This window comes from Trichosurus vulpecula, chromosome 6 (assembly GCF_011100635.1).
Source record: "Trichosurus vulpecula isolate mTriVul1 chromosome 6, mTriVul1.pri, whole genome shotgun sequence".
Lineage (NCBI taxonomy): Eukaryota > Metazoa > Chordata > Mammalia > Diprotodontia > Phalangeridae > Trichosurus > Trichosurus vulpecula.
Window position 1 is genome coordinate 154,035,333 of NC_050578.1, and position 26,067 is coordinate 154,061,399.

The 26,067-nt window shown below is 39.1% G+C and overlaps 1 protein-coding gene across 1 annotated transcript in view; it reads right to left on the reverse strand.

Moving 5' to 3' along the window:
* The window catches only part of THEGL (theg spermatid protein like), a 57,130-nt gene that overhangs the window by 6,992 nt on the left and 24,071 nt on the right, over window positions 1-26,067 (reverse strand). Inside the window, exons 4-5 of the mRNA XM_036765044.1 lie at window positions 14,798-14,935; window positions 4,454-4,574 (exon numbers count right to left, since the gene is read on the reverse strand). Of these exons, the coding sequence (XP_036620939.1) occupies window positions 4,454-4,574; window positions 14,798-14,935 (259 nt within the window). The remainder of the gene's footprint in view (window positions 1-4,453; window positions 4,575-14,797; window positions 14,936-26,067) is intronic.

A 26,067-nucleotide genomic window follows, 5' to 3' on the forward strand; every position in this document is an offset into this window, starting at 1 on the left:
CTCTTAAACGATTCTGATGTGTGAATGGAAAACATCTTGTTGGCAGAAATCATTTAAGGAAGCATTTCATTCTACTAAATAAAATACTTTTTAATAATCAGCAAATAATAGGCACAATGAGATCTTATCTATGATACATCTTTCAGCCAGTTATGAAAAGGTAAAGATACAGTCCAATTTAGAATATGGATTGCAAAAGACTGCTTGTTACCCACTAATGTTCCCACTTAGGATGACTTCAACGTATAGATGAGTCATAAAGATTTTATATAGATGGGATGGTAGGCATATAGGTTGATATTTGTTGAAGTTCTATTCCTCACCTTTCTTCAATATTAACAAGGTGCAATTTTCCCCATTATGTCTTGTGTCTTCTCCTTAAGTCAAAGGCATACATTGAGTATAGATTTGGTGTATTGGTACATCTGATTCATGCATTATGCAAACTTGTGCTATGAGTATATGCAGGATATTGGCATTAAGAGTTCAAGTGTGGTAGCTCTGTTTTCTTTGATTTTGAAAAGAATTTGTTATAAAAAAATCATTGCAGATTTTTTCTATTTTTCTTCTGTTTGTTGTCCTTCCATTTTTATCCTTAAATGCTCTTGAGATGACTACTTAGTTGGATCTCTTGCCAAATGTCTTTAAACTGGCTTTATTTTCCACTATTTCTCTTTACTTTATGAGGCCATATTGCTCAATATTATCCATCATCTTCCTTTTCAAGATTCTATAAACGAGTTTAGATTCAGAATTGGTGTTGCCTAAGGACACAGTATCTCTCTGCCTGGCAAAGTCCTACTCTGATGCCTCCTCAGGGCACAGAAGTGACCTTGGGTCCTCAAAGCCTATGCCAGCTGAATGTCAGCCCTGGCAACTTCAACTATACTGGAAAGGCTTTGAGTAAGACTCAGGCAACAGACCAAATCTGCTTTCCAAGAACCAGTCTAGCTAAGTACAGTGAAGTTCATCACCAACAGGCTGGCCACTTTATGATTAATTCCTTGGCTGTGGCAACCTGTGAAACAAAAAATTAAATAAAATGACTCCTAGTCCTATGTAGTCCCCTTCCATTTCTGCAATAACCATGACAAAATGATAGAAAAGGGGTAAAAGGTGCTAAGAATCATAGCATTTTTAGATCATCTATAAATTTTTATGGCTATACCAACAAGTAGACATGCTGCTGTAGGAGAAAAATCATATTAATCCTGATATTCTCACTATAAATAATCAGATGAAAGGCGGGAGCTGCAGCTAAGTGGAAGTATCACTCAAAGGTACACCTTGGAGGGACAAAGAAAGGAGCTGGCAGAATTGGTTCTATCATACATTCAATGGTAACAAGAACCATCATTTCCTTAGCTATTTGGTCATTTCATATTGAAATACTCATGACAGATATTTGCAAAAATATCACTGTGAAAACAATTGCAACTTATGTATCAATATGAGTTGCAGAGGATCAAGAAGTAGAAAAATTCTACAAAAAATTCTAAGATCCTACCAATTAAATCAATGTACACTTTGATACTTACTGACTTTAGGAATATGTGAGACTAGGTAAGAAATAAATCAGAAAACATGGGTCACAAAGAAAGGATGAAAGAAATCAAGCAATGCGCATAAGTCTTACCCTTATCTATCATGATTACTTTCTTTGAGAAAAAAATTGATAGATGCCAGTCATAGGACACACCAAAATAATCTCACAAAAATAAAATTGATTATATTTTAAAAGACATTATTGATGTGGGAGTCACCCATAAATCAGTTGTCTTTATATAATCACATCATCAACTTGTCAGAGCAAAGATCAAAAAATTAGTAAAAAGTTAGAAGAAAGAATAATTAGATAAGGTATACAACTGAACAAGTCAATCTTAATAAACAAGCATAATTGACAATAAAACTAGGCAACAGACAACAAAAATGAGATTGACATCAATTATAACAATTTCATAAAGAAGCTTAACCAATGTAAATCAATTGCCATAAGGAGACCAAAAGAATCATAGTCAATCAACACTATGAAACACACAAAGATGAAACCAACACAGTCACTGCCTGCAAGAAGCTTAAACTTCAATAAATAAACAAATAATTACATTAATAATTACAATACACAGAAGAATTTTGTAAGTGCTATAAGAGAGGCACCAGCAAAATACAACAGAATTTTAGACATCTCTTCTGACTGAAGGGAAAGAGGAAACAGAGGAGGATTCCTGGAGAAGGTAGCCTTTGAGTTGAGCCTTAAAGAATGGATATATTGTTAAAAGGCACAGGTAGAGAGGATGGGCAAATGCAAAGAGGTGGAAAAATGTAGTGCACATTGGCACAATGGCAAAAAGTTCAGTTTCACTTAGATTTTGAATACAACTCACATTTCTACAATTCTTTAAAATCTACAAAGCACTTTCTTCAAAACAACTCTGTAAGATAAGAGCAAGTATCATTATTCATATTTTACAGATGATAAAACAGGATGAGAGAGGCTGAATGACTTTCCCAGAATCACAAAGCCAATATCTGTTAAGAGGTGGTATTTGAACCCAAGTCTTCTGATTCCAAATTCCATGTTTTTATGCCAAGAAAAAAAGAGACCAGGATAAGATTCTGAAGAGCCTCAAATGCCATCGTTAATAAGCTTTGAGCAGGGGAGTTACATAATCAGAGCTTTGCTTCAGTATATAGGGTGGATTAAGGTGGCTGGAAGTGGAGACTAAGAGACTAGTTAGGAGGATATTAAAGTGTCCATGTAAAAGGTGGTGAAAGATTGAATTAAGGTAGTGGATTTGAGAATTAAAAGGTGGAGACTGCTACAAAGATACTGTAAGACTTGAGGATTGAGTGGATTTCGGGGCTGAGAGGGAGAAAAGAGTCAAAAATGATTGAGGTTTGGAGTCTTGATAAGTAAAATAATAGTGTCATTAAACCGAGTTAGTGAATTAAGTAGGAGGAGCTAAAGGTAATTAGTTCATTCTTGGACATGTTGAAATTGAGATGTCCACAGAACCAATCAAAAATGGCAGTTTGATATGTAAGAAAAAAGCTCTGGAAAAAGGCTAGGATTGGGAATATATGTGTGGGAATCATCTGTATAGTGGTAGTCACTGAAACCATAGCTGTGGATATGGTCACTAAGAAAAACAGCATAGGAAGAGGCAAGAAGAGAATTGAATGAATAAATGAAAAGGCATTTTTAAGAGCTTACTGTATCCAGAGCACTGTGCTAAGTGGTGTGGATACAAAGAGAAAAGTAGCATCGTCTCCACTCTCAAAGGGCTCCCATTGTAATAGGCAGATATGAGGTATGTAGGGAATATGCATTTAAACTACAGGAGGGAGAAAAGAAACAGACTGTCCCTGAGGCACTTAATAATTGCTTGCTGATCTGAAGTCCCTTGAGAAGTAGTCAGACAGACTTCAGAAAATCAGGATAGTATGGTATCCTGGAAGCCAAGGAGAAGCATTGGTCAGCAGTATCAAATATTGCAGAAAAATCAAGAAGGATGAGAACTGAAAAAAGACTTTGGACTTCTTGATTTGAAAGTCATATTGAGAAAGACAATATGATGTAGTGGATAAAGAACTGGCCTCTGAGTCAGGAAGACCTGAATTCTAGTCCTGCTTCTAATGCATACTGGTTCACACGTGGTCACATATTGTGAGCGACTTGCTTTCTTGTCAATGCCCCAGCTAGCTCTCAAAGACTATAAACTGCAGCAGAGGGGTTTAGCTGCATTGGTACAGGGAATCCTTCACCAAGAGCTCCCTAGACTGAAGAAACAGATCTGGTCCCCCCAAAATTCATTATTGACCTTCAAGAACATGACTGAGTAGTCAGGGTAGAAATCAGATTGCAAGAGGTCAAGGAGTGAATGGCAAAGAAATGTCTACACTGACTACACTGACTTGTTTTAGAGCTTGGAGATCAAATGAAGAAAGGGGATGAGACAATAGTAATTTAATGGAGTGTTGAAGGAGACTTTTTTAGGTTAGGGGAAACCAGAAGAGGTTGGTAGTTGGAGGGGAATCAGCAACTTATTAAGTGACCACTGTGTGCCAGGCATGGGAGCAAAGATACAAGTTTAGGGGGTTTTCCTTGGAAAAGAGATAGGACACTTCTTCCTCTGAGACAGGAAGGAAGGTGGGGAGGACAGGCCAAGGTACAGAAAAATGTGGAAGTGAAGAAGAGGGACATTGAGGGAGCTTGTGTCCATGTAATTCTCTTATGAAGTAGGAGGTGGCTAATCTCATAAGATGAAGGGGGAGGAGGACAGAAGGAGTCTAATTTAACAATGAAGGAAACTATAAGCAATGGAAAGAAAGGCAGGGAAGGGAATAGAGTTGTAAGAGCCAGCTACCACCAGACTACCTACAGGAGGTCACTTTAAAGGTCAGGTTCCCACCAGGTCAGACACATTTTCTTTGACACGGGCCCTTTTACCTGTTTGGGAGCAACAAAATCCGGATGTGTAGATTTAGCCACAGAGAGTTGAACTATCCGGACAGAAGCCTCAGGGATGAGTGAAGGATCTTTCACATGCCATTCGGGGGAGCTATACGGCCTGCGGGCAAACAGGGACTTGAAACGTTACAGTTGATAGGCAGTTGACCCATAATTACAATTGAGTTGTACTCATAATCCCTGTCCTAGGAATTTATTTTCAAGCAGACACTGTTGCCCAGGGTTGAATTACCTCTCCCAAACAGTCTAAGGCAATTCCTATGATACTGAACATGGAGTAACTTGTCACATATTAATGACCGAAGGCATAGTAGGCCATTGAAGTTCCCTCCTTGCACTTTCCTGCCCCTCATAAAATGACAACAATAATAAACATGAAGGAGGTATTTATCCCTCAAGCAAATGACCAAATGCATTATGATGTCATGTATGAATTTCAAATAATTAGTATTTTTATTAAGAACTGGGTTAAAAGAAATTATGCCCACCAATATTTTTTTTGGTTACAAATCTTGTGACTGGAAAGACAGAAAATATAGGGGCATAGGACAGAAGAATCCACAAGTTTCTGTAGAAAGCTAAATGAAAACAACGGGGAAAAAAAGGTCAACCTAACTTTTTTCCCCACTTAATAGTATTTTATTTTTTCCAATTACATGTAAAGATAGTTTTCAATATTCACTTTTATAAGATTTTGAGTTCCAAATTTTTTTCTCCCTCCTCCCCATCTCCCCTCCCCGAGATGGCATGTAATCTGATATAGGCTATGCATGTACAATCCTATTAGACATTTCCACATTAGTCATGTTGTGTAGGAAGAATCAGAACAAAAGGGAAAAATCACAAGAATTGTATTTCCCTCCATCCTATTCCCCCCATTTATTCTATTTTCTCTCTCCTTTCACCCTGTCCCTCCTCAAAAGTATTTTGCTTCTGACTATTCCCTTTCCCAATATGCCTTTGCTTCTATCACCCTCTCCCTTCTCTTATCCGCTTCCCCTCCTACTTTCCTATAGGGTAAGATAGATTTCTATGCCCAATTGCATGTATATGCTAATTCCTCTTTGAGCCAATCCTGATGAGAGTAAGGTTCCCTCACTCCCCCTTAACTCCCCCCTCTTCCCTTTCACTGTAAAAGCTTTTTCTTGCCTCTTTTATGTGATAAGTTACTCTATTCTACCTCTCTCTTTCTTTTTCTCCCAATACATTCCTCTCTCAACCCTTAATTTTATTTTTAGATACCATCCCTTCTCATTCAACTCACACCTGTGCCCTCTGTCTATATATAACACCTTCTAACTACCCTAATACTCTGGTCTTTTCATCAAGAATATTTGAAAGTCCTCTATCTCACTGAACATCCATTTTTTCCCCTGAAGGATCACACTTAGTTTTGCTGGGTAGGTGATGCTTGGTTGTAATCCTAGTTCCTTTGACATCTGAAATACCATATTCCAAGCCCTCTAATTCTTTAATGTAGGAGCTGCTACATCTTGTGTTATCCTGACTGTGGTTCCACTGTACCTGAATTGTTTCTTTCTGATTGCTTGTAATATTTTCTCCTTGAACTGGGAACTCTGGAATTTGGCCATAATATTCCCGGCAATTTTCATTTGGGGATCTCTTTCAGGAGGTGATCAGTGGAGTCTTTCAAGTTCTATTTTACTTTCTGGTTCTAGAATATTACAGCAGTTTCCCTTGATAAGTTCTTGAAAGATGATGTCTAGGCTCTTTTTTTATCATGGTTTTCAGGTAGTCCAATAATTTTAAAATTATCTCTCCTGGATCTATTTTCCAGGTCAGTTGTTTTTTCAATGAGATATTTCATTGTCTTCTATTTTCGTCATTCTTTTGGTTTTGTTTTATTGTTTCTTGATTTCTCGCAAAGTCATTAGCTTCCATTTGCTCCATTCTAATTTTTAAGGAATTATTTTCTTCAGTGAGCTTTTAGACCTCCTTTTCCATTTGGTCAATTCTGCTTTTCAAGGCAGCCTTCTCCTCATTGACTTTCTGGACATCTTTTACCATTTGGCCTGGTCTGTTTTTTAAGGGGTTACCTTCTTCAGTATTTTTTTGTGTCTCCTTTACCAAGCTATTGACTTGTTTTTCATGATTTTCTTGCATCACTCTCATTTCTCTTCCCTCCCTTACTTGATTTTCAAAATCCTTTTTGAGGTCTTCCATGACCTGGAACCAATTCCTTCTTTTCTTGCAGGCTTTGGATGTAGGAACTTTAACTTTGTTGTCTTTTTCTAAATGTGTGTTTTGATCTTCCTTGTCACCATAATAACTTTCTATAGTCAGATTTCTTTTCCGTTGTTTGCTCATTTTCCCAGCTTATTACTTGACTTCTAACTGTTTGTTAAAGTAGGGCTCTGTTTACAGGGTGGAGGACACACCGCTCCAAGATTTAAGGGCTTTGTGCAGCTCTTTTCAGAGACACTTCTAGGGATCTCTAAGTTTTCAGTTCTTCCAAGTGTATGATCTAAAGAGAAGTGCTTACTATTCTCCCGGCCTGTGCTCTTGTCTATGAGTGACCACAAGCACCCTTTTCTGTCCTGGAACTATGAGGAGAGTCCCCCCCTCCACTGTGGCTACAAGCCATGCTATGCTACTGCTCCTCCTCACCCCGGGACTGCCACCAAGGACTCAGATCTGAGTATGGGCAAAGCAACAGAGTCCTGCCTCAGTGCTAGCAAAAAGACCCCTGAAATCTCCTTCTGACCAGTTGTTCCACCTCCTTACTGTCTGTGGGATGAGATATCCAGCTATTGCTGTCACTATCACTGCTGATTCAATCACTCCCAAGGCCTGCTCCTGGTTTGGTAGGGTTGGGGCTGTGTTGGTGTGGCCTATGCTGGACTGCCCTCCACTCTCACCCAGGTGCAACAGACCTTTCCTGCTGACCTTCTAATTTATCTTCAGCATCTGTGGGCTGAGAAGTCTGGAAACCATCACTACTGCCAGTGATTCAGTCCCCTGAGGCCTGTTCTGAGTTTGCTGGGGCCCTGTCTGCACTAGCACAGCGTGCATTGGACTGTGCTCCTCTCTCACCCTGCTGCAACAGACCTTTCCTGCCAATCTTCCAAGTTGTCTTGGGCTGGAAATTTGTATCATTCCATCTTTATGTGGGTTTTCCTGCTCTAGAATTTGTTTAGAGTCATTTTGAAAGGTATTTGGAGGGATTTGGGGGACAGCTCAAGCGAGTCCTTGCCTTTACTCTGCTTTCTTGGCTCCACCCCTCAACCTAATTCTCATAGATGAGATGGAAAAGGCATCAGAGTAATCATTAGAAGCTAATAAAAGATCTTATCCACCATGGTTCAAGTGTGTTGGAATAATCTTTTCTCTGAATTTAAATGCACCTTTTACATCATTTGATTCATGATCTTGTTAGAACAGTTGCTATGGCTCCCCAAACACCCTTTGGATATGACAGTACTACCTTAGTCAGTTCCTGTATTTTAAAATAAATAATCTCCACAGACCAAAAACTAGCTGGTATAGCTGAAAATATGTGACACATTGTTTCTGAACAAAGGTAGAATGTATGTGTATGTGTGTGCACGGGTGAGAATGTGCATGTATGTGACAGGTAAGGGGGGAAATCGAGAAAATGGTCATAGGGCCACAGATTAATTGGCCGGGCACCAGAAGCAGCTGTAAAATTCTGAGTTCTCGAAATGCTGCCACCATCCAGTCCCTTGGTATTTATTGAGTTTAGTCTCCTAAGAGCAAAATATAAGGTTCTTATGCAATGGTTCAGGCCTCTCAGTAGAAAGATCAACCCAACAACAACAAAACTATGAAAGTAGTTTGATAAACGTCTACCTATAAATACATGCAGTAATAGCTCACATCTCAGACTATCCCTCATCCAGAACCTTTCATTAACTGGAGAATAGCAGAGAACCTACAAATCAACAAGGAAAGGTTTCTAAGAAATAAAAAATAGATGTAATGATGTTCCTAAGATACGAGTACTTTACTAGGAAGAGAGAGCCCCTCAGCTCCTCAATGAGAGCCCATTTACTTTGGTTCTATGACCAATCGTAGGTTCTTAATAAATGTTGATCGATTCACTGACATGGTTCTAACAAGCTTGATGATCTGGTTACTGCCTCAACAGCACACAGATAATTAATTAGAAGGGAAGGAAGGCTACTCCCAGCAGGCACATTGATAGCAGCAAGTGATAACGGAAGTCAAGCATCGAGGGAAAGAGGAGACAGAGAGTTAGAAAAAGCAAATAGGAGAACTCAAAAGTATCGTAGTCTGGGTTCATTCCAGACAGGGGAAAATATTCCTATCCACCTCAACAGTTCCTCAGGATATCACTACAGTATAGCACTGTACATATAATAATTGATGTTCACAATGATGGCCCTGAGTCTTTACTTAAAAGGGGGGGCGGGGCAATATATTTAGCATCCTCTGTTCTAGAAGACAGGGAAATGTGCAGCATATTCAAATTATTCAGTTTTCATAATAGGAACTTAATCTTTAAAGTGATGTCCTGTAGTCTGGTGGTAACTGGCTCTTACAACTCTATTCTCTTCCCTGCCTTTCTATTGAGATTCTTTCCTTTCTTTCCATTGCTTATAGTTTCCTTCATAGTTAAGTTAGACAGCTTCTGTCCTTCTTCCCCTTAATCTTATCAGATTAGCCACCTCCTACTTCACAAGAGAATTACATGGACACGAGCTCCCTCAATGTCCCTCTTCTTCACCTCCAAATTTTTCTGTATCTTGGCCTGTCCTCCCCATCTTCTTTCCTTTCTCGGAGGAAGAAATGTCCTAGTTTCTTTCCAAGGAAAACCTCCTAAATTTGTATATTTTGCTCCCATGTCTGGCACACAGTCATCACTTACAATAAGAGCTTGCTGAAGTGACTTAAATGAAATCCCCTCCCATCTTGTTCCACCAGTCCTCTTCTTTCAATTTCTTCCTCTCCACTAGCTTCTTCCCCTCCAACTACCAACCTCTTCTGGTTTCTCCTACCCTAAAATTTGAATAAGATCAGATCTAAAAATAGAATAAGATTAAAATTTTAAAGCAAGATTTGACACGTTACAGGAATAAGCCTCAATTGGCCAGAAAATTCAGTTATCTTAGATTCCTTCTCCAGTGATGCTAGATAAATGAAATGTTATTCTATCTACAAATATAAACATTTACCAAACCAACATACAAATATATAATTACCAGATCCATATGTAAATATTTACCAAAAGAAAAATCATAGAATTTTTTTCCAATTATTTTTTAATTTATTTAATGTAGTTTTCAGCATTGATTTTCACAAGAGTTTGAATTACAATTTTTTCCCCATTTCTACCATCCCCCCACTCCAAGATGGCATAAATTCTAGTTACCCCATTCCCCAGTCAGCACTCCCTTCTGTTACCCCACTCCCCTCCCATCCTCTTTTCTCTTACTTTCTTGTAGGGCAAGATAAATTTCTATGCCCGATTGCCTGTGCATCTTATTTCCCAGTTGCATGCAAAAACTTTTTTTTAACATCTGCTTTTAACACTTTGAATTCCAAATTCTCTCCCCTCTTCCCTCCCCACCCACCCTCCCTAAGAAGGCAAACAATTCAACATAGGCCACATGCATATCATTATGTAAAACCCTTCCACAATACTCATATTGTGAAAGACTAACTATATTTTGCTCCTTCTTAACCTATCCCCCTTTATTCAATTTTCTCCCTTGACCCTGTCCCTTTTCAAAAGTGTTTGTTTTTGCTTACCTCCTCCCTCTATCTGCCCTCCCTTCTATTGTCCCCCCTTTTTTATCTTCTTCCTCCTTCTTTCCTGTGGGGTAAGATACCCAATTGAGTATGTATGTTATTTCCTCCTCAGGTCAAATCTGATGAGAGCAAGATTCACCCATTCCCCCTCACCTGCCCCCTCTTCCCGTCCTACAGAATTGTTTTTTCTTGCCACTTTTATGTGAGATAATTTACCTCATTCTATCTCTCCCTTTCTCCCTCTCTCAATATGTTCCTCTCTCATCCCTTAATTTGATTTTATTTTTTTAAATATCATCCCTTCATATTCAACTTACCCTGTGCCCTCTGTATATATATGTATGTATATGTATATGTATATGTGTACTCCCTTCAACTACCCTAAAACTGAGGTCTCATGAATCATACACATCATCTTTCCATGTAGGAATGTAAACAAAACAGTTCAACTTTAGTAAGTCCCTTATGATTTCTCTTTCTTGTTTACCTTTTCATACTTTCTTGATTCTTGTGTTTGAAAGTCAAATTTTCTATTCAGCTCTGGTCTTTTCACTGAGAAAGCTTAAAAGTCCTCTATTTTCTTGAAAATCCATATTTTGCCTTGGAGCATGATACTGTTTTGCTGGGTAGGTGATTCTTGGTTTTAATCCTAGCTCCACTGACCTCCTAGCTCTGGAATTTGGTGACAATATTCCTAGGAGTTTTCTTTTGGAGATCTTTTTGAGGAGGCAATCATTGGATTCTTTCAATTTCTATTTTACCCTCTGGCTCTAGAACATCAGGGCAGTTCTCCTAGATGATTTCTTGAAAGAATGATATCTAGGCTCTTTTTTTGATCATGGCTTTCAGGTAGTCCAATAATTTTTAAATTATCTCTCCTGGATCTATTTTCCAGGTCAGTGGTTTTTCCAATGAGATATTTCACAATGTCTTCCACTTTTTCATTCCTTTGGTTCTGTTTTATAATATCTTGATTTCTCATCAAGTCACTAGCTTCCACTTGCTCCAATCTAATTTTTAAGGTAGTATTTTCTTCAGTGGTGACAGATGTGCCACCTAGCTGCCCCTTAAATGTCCATTTTCCTTTTCCATTTGGCTAATTCTGCCTTTCAAGGCATTCTTCTCCTCATTGGCTTTTTGGAGCTCTTTTGCCATTTGAGTTAGTCTATTTTTTTAAGGTGTTCTTTTCTTCAGTATTTTTTGGGGTCTCCCTTAGCAAGTCATTGACTTGTTTTTCATGCTTTCTCACATCATTCTCATTTCTCTTCCCAATTTTTCCTCTACTTCTCTGACTTGCTTTTCCAAATCCTTTTTGAGCCCTTCCATGGCCTGAGACCTGTTCATGTTTTTCTTGGAGGCTTTTGATGTAGGCTCTTTGACTTTGTTGACTTCTTCTGGCTGTATGTTTTGGTCTTCTTTGTCACCAAAGAAAAATTCCAAAGTCTGAGACTGAATCTGAGTCCGTTTTCGCTGCCTGGCCATGTTACCAGCCAACTACTTGACCCTTGAGTTTTTTGTCAGGGTATGACTGCTTACAGAGTAGAGAGTACTTTGTTCCAAGCTTGAGGGGCTGTGCTGTTGTTTTCAGAGCTATTTCTATGCAGCCAGCTCTGCCACACCAGCGCTCCTCCACCCCCAAGAACTGCCAACTCGGACCTGACTCAGATCTTAAGCAGGCTCTGCACTCCTGCTCTGATCCACCACTTAATTCCTCCCACCAGGTGGGCCTGGGGCCGGAAGTAACTGCAGCTGTAGTTTTGTAGCTGCACCACCCCCCGCTGCCCCGGCAGTGGCCCAACTGAGAACTCCTATCACTCTGTTCCTGCAGCTTTTTCCCACTAACCTTCTCTGTTGTCTTTGGTTTATTTGTGGGTTGAGAAGTCTGGTAACTGCCGCAGCTCACTGATTCAGGACGCTAGGGCCTGTTCAGCCCGGCTCCCGGTCTGGTTGGTCCCCACTACCCACACTGGGCTCTGCTCTCCTCTGCTCCCAACTCCATGCATATAGACCTTACCCAGTGACCATCCAGGCTGTCCTGGGCTGGAGCCCTGCTTCCCTCTGCTATTTTGTGGGTTCTGCAGTTCTAGAATGTGTTCAGAGCCATTTTTATAGGTTTTTGGAGGGACCTGGGGGGAGCTCACACAAGTCCCTGCTTTCCAGCCACCATCTTGGCTCCACCAAAAATCATAGAATTTTACATATGGAAGGGACTTTGAAGGTCATGTAATCCAATTTCCCTCCAAATAAAGAAATCTCTTCCACAGTATTCCTGACAAGGTGGTCATTCAACCCTAGGTTGAATAGCTGCAGTTCTAGGAAGTATTCAGCATGCAAAACAGTACATTGAAATGTTGGACAACTATTTTTACAAAAGAAGGAAAGAAGGAGGGAAATGGAAGGGAAGGGAAGGAGGAAAGGAAGGAAGAAAGGGAGGAAAGGAAGGAAGAAAAGGAAGAGAGCAAGAAAAGGAAGAGATTGGAGGGAAGGGAAGAAAGGAAGGGAAGGAAAGAAGGAGGAGAAGGAAGAAGGAAGAAAATTAGCTTTTCTTTCTTATATTGGGCCAAAATCTGCTTCCATGAAATTTCCATCCATGATTCCTCATTCTTCCCTTTAGGACTACCTAAATGAAATCTAATCCCTCTTCCATATGGCAATGTTTACTTTAAATATTTGCTTACAATCATCGTGTCTTCCTCTCCTCAAGCCTTCTCTCCTCTAGGACAACCCTCCCTAGTTTCCTCAGTCAGTCTTTCTGTAATCTAGCTTTTAGACCTCTCACCCTGTTCACCCTCTTCTAGATATTCTCTAGTTTATCACTACCCCTGCCAAGGGTCATTCCCAGGACTGTCTACAATGCTTGAGCAATTGTCTGAGCAGTGCAGAGGTCAGTGAGATGACCTTTCCCCTTGGTCTGTATGCAGGAATGCTAACTCCTAATCCAGACTGTGACTACTCCAGTTTTCTTAGCAGCTGTGCCATACTGTTGAGTTTATATTACGCTTGGAGCCATGATTATTTGATTGTACTTTTCATACAAATTGTTGTTAAATCAGGTTTTAGATCCAAAGAATTGTAAACTGTAGCTGTGTATTTAATCTCATTGATTTTAACTCACAGTTATAACTTACTTGAGATCTTTCTGAATCTTGAGTCTGCCATCCCCCACATTAGCTATCTCTCCCAGCTTTATATGACCTGAAATTCTGAAAATCTGACCTTTCTTCTATTTATCCACTGAAGTTGTTGGTCTAGTAAAGATCCCTATAGCATGACAGTTGAGACCTCCCTTCAGGATGGCATCGACTGGGTATGGTCATTCAACCAGCCTTGAATTTACCTAACTGTATAATTGACCCAGGTCACATTTCTTCCACTATAGTTTTTTTTATTGATCTTTGTATGAGGAGTGGCCAGATTCATTTCACAAGACCATTTTGTGGAAATAAAATGACTAAGGAGAATTATTTACATGATATCAAAATAATGTAAAGGAAAACACCAGTGGAAGGACTTGAAAAATCTATCTATGTGAGGACCTAAGGTGACTTCATAGGACTGAAAGTGAAGTATGCCTCCACCTTTTGGCAGACAGGAATGGAATAAAAGACATATTTTTAGACACGGCCAGCATATTGATTTGATTTGCTTGACTATACTTATTTGTTATGGGGTGGGTTCTACAGGGGGAGGTGATGTTAAAAAAATTCAATAACATAAGAGTACATGGAATAAACTCACTCAAGTGAAAAAAAAACAATAGAAAAAACCCAAAAAAACTACTTTGGCGACAGAAAATAGCCAATATGGGAGTCTTATCTCAGAGAATTTTTATCACTGTTCACTGGCCCTGATCAAATGAAATAATATATGTAGGGCAATGTGGTCTTAAAAGATGGTATAAATGTGCATCTTTGACTTTTTTTGAGGGGGGAAGGCAGGGCAATTGGGGTTAAGTGACTTGCCCAAGGTCACACAGCTAATACATGTGTCAATTGTCTGAGATCGGATTTGAACTCAGGTCCTCCTGACTCTAGGGCCAGTGCTCTACTCACTGTGCCACCTAGCTGCCCCTTAAATGTCCATTTTTGTTGCCATTATTCCGCAGCTATTTAGGCTACCATCAACCTGCTAGAGGATCTAGACGTTAGACCAAATTGGGCTTAGAAACAGCAACAAGTGTAGATTCAAGGATAGAATCATAGTGATGCTTTCATTTTTCTCTTTCTCAACAACAACAACCACAACAAATTTGTTGACTCATTTGCATTTTTCCATGGGACTGATGGTAATGTCTCAGTCTAGAAAAGTCCTTCCTTGGTTCTAAGGAATTTTGGCTTCACCACAGTTCTAAAGCTGAACATAGCAGTATAAACTGTTAGGGTGGATGGATTTGTAACAACTGTGGTAATGCTTTTATTTCCTTTTATGATCCCTCAAAGATAATGAAAACATCACAGGCGCACACACACATACACATACACACACACACACACATAAACTAAAACAAAGATATTTAAACATTTAAAAAAATTGGATTATGGCTTTGGGATATTACCATAGGCTTTCTACCTTTTTCGTAGGTATTCTTCCTGTAACTGCTTTGGTTCTGCAAGATTTTCAATCCTGCGAGATGGATAGTTAAAAAATGACTTTGTAGGAAGCTTCCAGATTATAGATCCTAGACCCCAACTATTATGGTATTCAGGCCTGCAGATTTTAAGAGAGCACAAAATATGTAAGGTAAATATTTGATTTTCATTAATGCAAACATTCAAATTCATGGTCTTTACATTAACCTAGGCTGTTGTACCTAGGCCTGTGGAACCAGGAGAATGGTTTACCCATCATTTTTTTAAAAACTGTTTTCACTTTAGTAGAGATCTGTGATTTCATAAGGGTATGGAAGTCTAGTTGCAGAGATCCTTCCACTGATTTAATATTGACAATTCTTCTGTAAACTGCAAGTCCTACAGAGCTGCCTTGGGGCACTGAGAGTATGACACATGTGCCCAGGGTGATAGGGCCAGTTGGACTTTAACCCTGGTTGTCCTGACTCCAAGCCCACTCTCGGACTTACCATATTGCTTCTTTACTGATCACTAAGTCTTAACAATTCATTTTTTACAGTACTATTCCTACATAAGCAGAAATGTGGCTCTTTCAGAGATTATTACAAGCCATAGAGCTGCTGCTAGACTTTCACCATCAATTGTATACCTGGGCAATTTTCTGTTATAAGTTGTAGGACTACTGATCTCTGAATCTCAGCAGTTTCAGTATGCCATCTCAAATCAGCTTCATATAAATGGATTGGAGAGAAATGCTTCATGAAAGCAGCAAGTGCACTGAACTCGAAAGTGGCAAGAGGAGGTTGAATTTATATGTAAAATAGGTAAATTAAAACCTTAAACCTCCACACTTCCATCTTCATTTTGAATATTCTAAACTATGAAACAGGAAATGCTTCAAATGTGGAAAATTTATGTAAAACTAAAGCAGTGGCTTCGAAAAAAAAATCTGAAGACTTCAGGCCCAAATGACTTCCTGAACAGAAGGGTAAACCAAGCTCCCACAAACCTACAATAGCAAATGCCTGAAGTTTGTACCAGATGGGATAATGATCAAGAAACCAAATAAGTAACTACTTTAAGTGACTTCTTTTACCCTAGAACTGCACAAGAGGTCAACCAGAAGCCCCAGGGCAATAGTAAAGGGGCACCAGCAAAGCTGGCCCTAGTACAGGGCAGCCTCTCAACATAACCAGAGACAGGCCATGGACAACACATAGCCTATAAGGCTCTGTGTCCAGAGGCACCAACAGCAGAGGCCCTGTCCCTCCCCAAGAAAGCCCTATGGTGAGCATAAAGACACAGAGCTCCCACATCAAAGAAAAATACTGCGAGCATCTGGATAGAAACAGTCAAGTATCAAGGAACTACAATCAGGATCACCCAAGATCTGGCAGTTTCAACTATAAATGAGAAGTGCTCTTGTAAATACAATATTCCAAAGGCAATAGATAAAGGTGTACAACCAAGAATAACTTAGTCTGCAAAGCTGACTGTAATAGTTTATATTTTTATAGTACTTTACAATTAGGATTAAACAGGAAAAAAAGCATTGAATGAAGAGGGAAAAGTGGACAAGATTGCCTTTGGGGAATTATAAAGTTCTTTTAATGATCCCAGACCCTTTGCTAGTCTTCAAACAATTCCCCCTGGTGGGTGGAATTCTGTTCTTAAGCCCATCAAGACATGATGAAATTGAATAGATATGATGTTCCCTGTCACTTTCAAGAGAGACATATGTATCTGTATGCTATATGCATAGACTGCTTAAAGGGGGGAGGGAGGGCAGTGTCACAAATAATCTGCATTAAGTGTAAGTCTCTATAGGATGGAAGCTGGCATCAGCTGGGCACAATGTATACATCTGACATTTTGGCAGCCTCTTCATGTTGTCAGGCACAGCTGAACTATAAGCACTATGGAAAGCCAGTCATAGATACATGGATTGGAATGCAGTATTTCTCAGAATGAAGCAAAGTCTAGCAGTATCCACATTGGGGGAACTTAAACTACCACTTCGTGAAAGTCATTTTTTCATTTAAAGTTCCACAGGCTTACAGAAGAAAGCTCGATGAATGACAAATTATGTAAAGGATCTTATCAAGTAAATGCACGATTAAAAAAAAAAAGATGATAATCTAAACATTTAGGAAAAGCAAGGAAAAAAACAAAAGAGAACTCATATACTCCATTATAATCCTGGCATTGTCAGAACTTGAGGAATGCCTCCAACACAGAATTCAAGGACAGCTGCCTGTGACTAACTTATGTGAGGCTATGGATGAGCATCGAAAAGGCTGGGCAGGCACGAATGAATTGCAGTCTACTTACCTGTATCAATAAGATTGGAGATATACTAGAATACTGGGTTAGAGAAGTACAACTTACAAAGTACATTCCTCATAATTACACCATAAGGTAGGTAAGCATGGATTATTATTCCCATTTTACAGAGGAGGAAATTAAGATACAGAGAATTTAACTAAATTGCCTACAATCACATGGCTAGTGAATAGGAAAAACTCAAAGCCATTATTCAGATTTCAAGCCTAACTCTTTCTACTCCAAGGCATTGTCTCTCATGCCAAGAACTCTATTGTATACCACAGAGAATGCAAAGAAAGCATAAGATTCAATCTCCTTCCCTAAGGAGCATGAAATCTCATTAGGAAAACATGGCACATGTATGGCAAACTAAATAACATCCCAAAATGGTATATCACACCAGTGATTTTCAAACTTCACATATACTCTCTTTTTAAAAAAACCATACTTTTTCTGGTTTTCAGACTTATTTTCTTTCCTTTTAATTAATGTTAATATCTTTTTTATAAATCACCTTGATTTCAGAATGTATTCCTCTCCTCACTCCCCTCTAGTATCAGTCACTGTGTATATTATTTTCCTGATTCTGTTGACTTCACTCTGCATTAGTTCAAAGAAGTCTTCCTAGGCATCACTGAATTCTTCATATTCATTGTTTCTTATGGCACAGCAATATTCTATTGCATTCACAGAATTTTGGAGTTGGAAAGGACCTCAATGGCACCTAATCCAGCCCATCCATAAAACCATTAACTGTGAAAGGTACCTGATATGACCTTTAAAATTATTTATCCATTTTGAGCTTATTGTGGCAAAAGATGTTGATTTACTTCTAATTTCTTCCAAATTATTTTCCAGTTTACCCAGCAGTTCTTTTTAAGTATTGATCTCTTCCCCAAGTAATTTTTATTTTCAGGTTACCAGATACTAACCCTCTCCTTTACACTTTTCAAAAAAAAAGTTCATACAAATACTTTTTTAGCTCATAGTTTTTTCAACTTAAATTATTTATTTAAAATTTTGTAACAAATATTAAACACAGAATAAAATGCAAAATACAGATACTTGTTTTTTTATAATTTTTATATTTACAAAATTAAAATAATAAGCATATAAACATATTATTCATTATTCATAGGCTTCTTTGGCACAGTGTCTCAAAATATGGTTTCATTGAAGATACTACTACTCATAATTCCATTTCAACCACTAATTCATTGATATTTTATAACAGCTATTGTGGAAAACCCACTTTCACACGTATAAGATATTACAAATAACAGTAAAATTTATATGGGGGGAGGGAGAGTTAACCAGAGAACTCTTTATTCACTCATAGCTGAAACACATTCAGGTTTAAAGGCTTGTTTCGATGTACCATCACAAAATAAATGTATTAATTATTCTAACTTCTAATAGAGTAAGAACAAATGTATCATATATGGCAACAGAAAATGGGTTTATTATCCATTCATATTCAGAAATATCTAGATTTAAAAATAAAATAAAAATTGCTTCTGTAAACTGGTCAAGTAATTAATAAATAGGTATTTTCTATATCATGTATTGGAAAGTATATTTAAAATTGGGAAACATCAATGATATTACTTAGAAAACTTATCCCTAGTTCTAAATTTTTCATCTATCTTGACATTATATTTCTGGATTAGAGAAAAATTTAAGGACCTTGCATTGATTTTTATTGAGTACTTTTTTTTTCAAAACTATCCAACAAATACTTAAATTTCAAGAGGAAATTTTTGTTATAATAAGAATTTGCTTATTGATGAAAATGATGATTTCTTCTTTTAGCTCCTACAGTCTTCACTGTTTGAGCTGTGGCTCTTTGGCAAGAGAAAATCAACATGTTTCAGAGCAAAATAGGCATGTTCTCTGCTCTGACCCCATATGAGAGAGGGGGGCGGAGATTGAATATAATTTATATCACTAAAGAAATGTGCTTTTCCCAATATACCACACAGCCCCTCTCCATACCTATTCCATACCTGCCATATTACATTTACTTCTAATTCGATCTCTGTTGTCTTCTGTCTCTCCCACTCAAAATGTTAGGACAGAGACAGCTCAGTCAATAGTGAAATTTTCAGTGCAAACGTTACACCTTGGAAATTGGCAAATGCTCTGATTTACTGTTTTGTTGATTGTCTAAGGCTTAAGAAAGCGGTGGAGAAAATGATAATAATATAGATTAAATTTAAAAGTGTGTCCTCCAAAATATATGTGTACACACACACACACACACACACAGCAAGTTGTTAAACATTTATCAGCACACTTTTGCATATGTATTCCCTTTGTGTCTTCAAAAGCATTTCTCCAAAATTTCTCTTCAAATGTATGTATTTTTCCCCTCGAGACCTAGTCCTCCTGCTGTCCCCAGAGGCCTTACATCTTCCTCCCACACCAGACCAGCTTCACTTCCTGACACCAGTTCTGCCCAGGAATTGGTTTCCTGGGTCTTCCTGGAATTGCTTTCCACTTTTCTGACCCTCCCTTTGGGTGCCTTCAAGTCCTTGCTTCCCTGCTCTTTTCCCTTTGATTGCCCCTCATCCTCAGTTCGGCATGCTGCGGTTGGTTTCTCTGGGTGTGGCCCCGTGGCCCCATTTCCCCAAAGCTCCCCGAGGCTCCCCGTACCAGTCCCATAGAACTTCCTGCCCTTTTGTCACCTTGCCGTGGATGGCTGAGGACGCAGGTTTTCTTTCTTCCTCTTTTCCTCTTCCTCCGAAGTGCTGCAGTTGGCATAAGGTGAGCTCGGATCCTGAAAACACCTCTCCGCCTTTCTAGGGGTCGGTCCAAGTAGGCGGATTGCCGAGCAAGATTTAATGGATCAGGAAAGACTCAGGGACCAAGTAGACGCAGTGCCAAGGTCATCTGCAAGAGGCCTCTGGAGCTGCTGATGCTTCCTCGGCCCGGTGCTGTAGTCACTTCCATCTCGGCAGCCATGATTGTGCTGTCGAAAATACCCCATAATTTTGGCCACTGCTTTAAAACCCCATTCGCCAAGGGTCTTATTCCCCTCCCCTGGGGAATGCACCCCCTAATTTGGAAAGCTGCGTTACTTGTTCGCAACTTTTTAAGATGGGGAAAGGCAAGACTTTGTTTCCTAAAGGAAAGGCGACAGTGAAAAGGAAGAAGCAGGTCATGGTCTCAGGAACGGCAAAGATCTCCCTGCTCAAGAACAAATTCCCCCCAAATATTAGAGATTTCTTTGGGTTAAAAAATTCCTCTTATAAAATCACAAAATTAAGCAGAAACTTTAGGGGGGAGGGGAGTGCGCCCAATTAAGACCTTAAGCAGGACTCTAGGTCAAATAGATGGCTTTGCTGTCCTACAAACTTCAGTAAACAAATTAGATCAGATAAGAGACGGGAAATGTCAGCTGGATCTTTCATCCTCTGGGCAAGCTCACTTCACAGGTGATACTAGAGAGCAAACCCTTCCAGGGACACTGATCAGCAGCTGAATGTTTGAGATGACTCCTGGATCTGGCTCTTCCTCTTCCAGGTTGGTATGAGGTTACAGGATTGGCACCAAGTGTGAGTTCAGCCCCAGATGTCCAAGTATTTACTGACTGACCCAGATGCTCAGTCAAAATTCCCTGCCACCTAGAGCCCCAGCTCCAGCCTCACACTGCCTCATACAGGCTGTGGCAGACAAGCCGCTACATCCTGCTCTCCTTATCCGGGTTATTCAAAGATGTCATCTGCAGCACATCTCCCTACAACCACTCCCCTGCACTCTATGCCTAGCCATCGCAACCCTACCCTTTTGTAGTCCATCTCCTCCTTGGTCTTCCTAGATCGTTGTACACTCAAGAACCCAATCTCTATGATTAAGCTCCCCTTCATCCTAGAACTTTTTGTGGCATATTCTTTCCAACTTCTGGTGCTCACAGAAATCTAGCTCTCTCCAGAAGCTATGGAATACTTGGCCATCCTCTTCTTTTCTTATGCCACAGTGGTGAGAGGGAGGGATCCAGTCTGCTCCTTATTCCCTCCCACCATTTAATAACATTTACATAGTACTTATTATGTGCCAGGCACTGTGCTAGGTGCTTTACTTTTATTATCTCATTTGATCCTCACTGAGAAGTAGATATTATCATTCCCATTTACAGATGAGGAAACTGAGGCAAACAAAAATTAAGTAACTTGCCCATGGTCACACATGGAAATGTTTGTGGGAAATAATAGAACAAGCTAGTCTGAACAGAACACAAATGGTAGCCTGCACATATGATTATGTAAAAATGTATAAAGGAGCAATAGCAAGGAGAGCACTAAAGATCTGAAGGAACAGGGTTTAATGTTCATTAAGTACTTTGAAAAGTTGTTTGAATTCCTAATCTTTGGGGAAAATGCACCAAACGTCTGGGAGAGCTGACAACCTTAGCGTGAAATTCTTTAATGAGATAATCAGATTCACTCCTAAGTCTCTGAAAAGTAGCCCTGAAGTAAGAATTAGTAAAGTGTGCTCAGTAACCAGACCAACCTGGCTAAGGGCTAGTGGTAAAGACCAGCTTATCAATGAAAGAATGGGACTTGAGGCATTGGAGTGAGGATTAAGTGGGAAGGCCAGGCTGCCTTAGGGGAGATGTCCAGCAGAGGACTTCACTGGACTGGAACTAGGGTTCAAGCCCTAATCACTCCCTGCCTGGACTATTGTAATGGCCTCCTAATTGGATCCTCTGCTTCAGTCTCTAATCTAGCTTCTTCTCTAATCTATTCTCCACACAGCTGCCGAAGTGATTTTCCTAAAGTGCAGACCTGACTGTGTCATTCTTTTTCTCAATAAATCCAAGTGCCTGCCTATTGCCTTGAAGACAAAATACAAATTCCTCTTCCGGGCATCTAAAGTTCTATATAATCAGGCCCAAACCTTCGTTTCTTATTATTCATTACCAGTATCATGATAAATCATTCCATTGCCTCCCTCTTTAGTCTAACCAAACTTTTCCTCTTATTTCTTGCACATGACAGTCTCCATGCTTTTGCATTGGCTGTCCCCCATGCCTATAATGTATTCCCTGTTCATTTCCACCTCTCAGAATCCCTCATTTTCTTCAGACTTGGCTCAAGCATACCTTTTCTATGGAGCCTTTCCTGATACCCCAAGTGCCTAGTAACTTCCCTCTAAAAGTTACTTTGCATTTCCTTGGCATACATTTTGTTTATACTTATTTACCCACATGTCTCACCTGATAGAATGTAATCTCCTTGAGGGTAGAGACTTTCACTTTTGTCTCTGTAATCTCCAGCATTTGGCACACAGCAGGTGATTAATAATTTTTTTTTTTACTGACTGGTATGATATGGAGATTTAGAAATGGAAGTAAAAGGACAAACAAAATAAATTTCAACTGTGTGCTATTGGGGGCAGGAGGAACCACCAAATGCCACTGAAAAAAAAAAGCAGACCTTGCCTGTGATGATAATGCCTTCAGTTATGCAGACCTACAGCCACATGGGCAGAACAGACACATATGCTATGGGGATCTGGAGAACAGTTCCATCAAAGCTGGGTTTAGGATGGGCTGGGCTGGGCTGGGCTGGTGAGAGCAGGTTACCCAGAGAGAAGAACATCTGAAAATGGACCTCACAACTACTCTTCACCACAAATCTTCTACCTGGGCCAGGGTGGTTTACCTGCTCCTGAAAATGCCTTCCTCAGTTCACCTTGGTAGCCCTTCTCCTGCATGGAACACCTTTCCCTCTGACTTTCCAAATGCTTCAAGGACCATGCCAAATTCTTCCTTCACAGAATCAAAGAATCTCAGGATTGAAGAGAACTCGGACTCCATCTAGTCCAGTCTGCACCTTACTGAGAATCCTTCTATTAATTCTCCAGCCCGGAGGAAGGAGGAACTCTCTTTCCTCTTAAATCCTTTAGCACTATATTTTAGTCATTTTGGCACTTACCTGTAACCTTGTATTTCTGTTTAACTTGACATATGTGTATGATCTTCCCAAAGAGACCATTTCTTTAAAGAGAAGGGTTATGTCACAAATCTTGTTGCTTCCCTATAGTGTCTCATACAAGGCTGGTCACATACTCAATAATTAATACCTCTTGAATGAAGAAATCTTTTTTTAAATGTTGGGGTTGCTATCCTACATCTGGTACAATGGAGGATGAACAGTCTTTTGCTAAAATCATATTCTAGCACCTTCATGGAAAAATAATTCTCAAGATGGTTAAAAAAACAGGTCCAAAAGATAAAAGCAAATAAAAGCTGGTGGTGAGATGGTTAGAAAAAGCAATTGGCAAAGAGGTTCCCTAGGGACTCATAAGGGTCCTAAAAACTACACTCATTATCAAAAGGACCTCTAGCTGGGTCCCAAATCAATCACTGGGGTGGGTGGAGGGGACTAGTTTTTGTAAAAGACCCAGGCTGGTATGGTAGGATCATGTGTATGTCAGAGGAAGAGGGGTGGGTACAAGAGGAGTAGAGATTGATTTACACCTCTCCAGTTTCCATCAAAATTCTGGCCCATAGCAAATGGAAAAGAAAAATTTTAGGCATCCAAAGTAAGGCAAGAAAAGATCTTATTCTCTTAATTTACAAATTATTCCACTAATAAGACTCAGCATTGAAGTAACACAAATAATAGTTCACATTTACATAGCACTTTGAAATTTACAAAGCACTTTACAAAGGAATTGGCTCAAGAATTCAATATATACTGTTTGGGGAAAAAATAAAGAATAGCCCCAGATCTAGAAAAATTTGCAACCTCCACTTGTTTTTTCTAAAGCAGAGAAAATGAATGTGGTCACTGAAAATGATCAATGTATATTTTAACATGCATATACCTTAAAGAGAAATAGTCCTCTCTCCACAATTATACATTGAGATTAAGTCTCAGAAGCAAAAATAAAGCAGATGTTCTGACTTCAATTTCATTCTTTCTCAGAGGAGTTGCAGAATACAGCTGACCCCCAAACCAGGCAGGCACTTAAGGAGTAAAAAGTATTAGCAGAAACAGAAATCTCTTTCAAAAGAAGGCCCTCTCCAAAGAATATGTGCTAATGAACAAAATAATTACACTTTAAAACATTCAAAATGAGTCTCTCTCAATCTCTCTCTCTGTCTCTGTCTCTCTGTCTCTCTCCCTCTGTCTCTCTCTTTGTCTCTCTGTCTTACACACACACACACACACACACACACACACACACACACACACACACACACACACCATCTTGCATGGCCCATTCTAAACCTTTCATCAGCATACAATAGCGAGTCACTGTGTTCTGATCTCATATCTCTGGAGTTGAGTAGTAAGTCATCATCCAGCTCTAACTTTGGTGTTGTTCAGTCATTTTTCAGCCATGTCTGATTTTTCATGACCCCATTTGGGGTTTTCTTGGCAAAGATACTGGAGTGGTTTGCCATTTCCTTCTCCAGCTCATTTTACAGATGAGGAAATTGAAGCCAACAAGATTAAGTGATTTGTCCAGGGTCACACAACTAGTAAGTATCTGAGGCTGGGTTTGAACTTGGAAGATGAATCCTCCTGTCTCCACTATGCCACCCAAGTGCCCTTTAATTATAGAGGCAGCCCTTTATTATAGCAATTTCATTTCGTTATAGATATTTGGGTATAGATTTAGTAGCATACCAATCAAACTGCTGAGAGGGTATTTTATGGGTCTAGAGAAAGCAAGAACAAAATTTATCTAGAGTAATAAAAGATCAAGAATTTCAAGGGCTATAATGAAAGTAAGTGGGTATGAAGGGAATCTAGTACTGCCAGATCTCAAGCTATACTATAAAGCCAAAAAAGTACAAAAACAATTTGATACTGGTTTAAAAGGAAAAAAGTTACTCAGTATAGCAGATTAGTTAAACAAGCCCCAGAAACAATCAAACATAGTATTATAGTGGTCAATTAACTCAAGAACACCAACTTACGGGGGGATAACTCCCTGACAAAAATACCAGAAATATTAGAAAGAAATCTCTAGAAATTAGCTTTAGACCAACATCTTATACCATATACCAAAATAAACTCTAAATGGATACATTATCTAAATATAAAGGGTCATATAATAAAAAAGTTAGAGGACAAAGAGAAGCTACCATTCACAACTATCAATAAGAGAAGAATTTTTATTTATATAAAGGATAGAGATGACCATGGAAGCTAAAATGGAGAATTTTATCTATGTAAAATTGAAGAAAAGCTTCTGTACAGGCAAATGCATTTAGAATCAAAAGGAAAATAATTAATTGGAAAAATATTCATGACACATTTTTCTGCTAAAAGTGTAATTGTCAGGATATACATAGTATTAATACAAACATATAAGAATAAGGGTCTTTCCTCCAATAGATAAATGCTCATGAACAGGCATTTCTCAAATGAAGAAATGCAAGTTCCAGAACTAGATGAAAAAATGCTCCAAATTACTAATAATAAAAGAAATGTAATATTAAAACTAGTAAAAACAACTCTCAGTTTCTAAATCATACCTATCAGACTGCAAAGACGACAACAGAGGAAAATAGTGATTTTTGGAAGTGTCATGGGAAGAAAAACATACTAATTCACTGTTGACAGAACTGTGAATTGAAACTATTCTGGAAAATAATTTAAAATTCTGCCCAATGATTCACTAAACTGCACCTACCCTTTGATACAATGCAGCTTTTAAATTTGTGCCCCAAGAAAAGAGTTGGAAAGGACTTACGTGTAAAAAAATACTTATAAAACACTCTCAGGTTTAGCAAAGAATTGAAAACAAAGCAGGTGTCCATCAACTACCACTCACAGGGGATGCAGGCCAGCCTTGTCGTTGTTTGTCCTTCATTCTCAAAGAGGACCATGGCATTAAGAAGATGATGCCATGACTTGCAAGAGAATTGGATTTAAGTGAGGCAGGGCTGTGCAAAGTCACCAGCCTCATTTTCTCCTCCAGAGC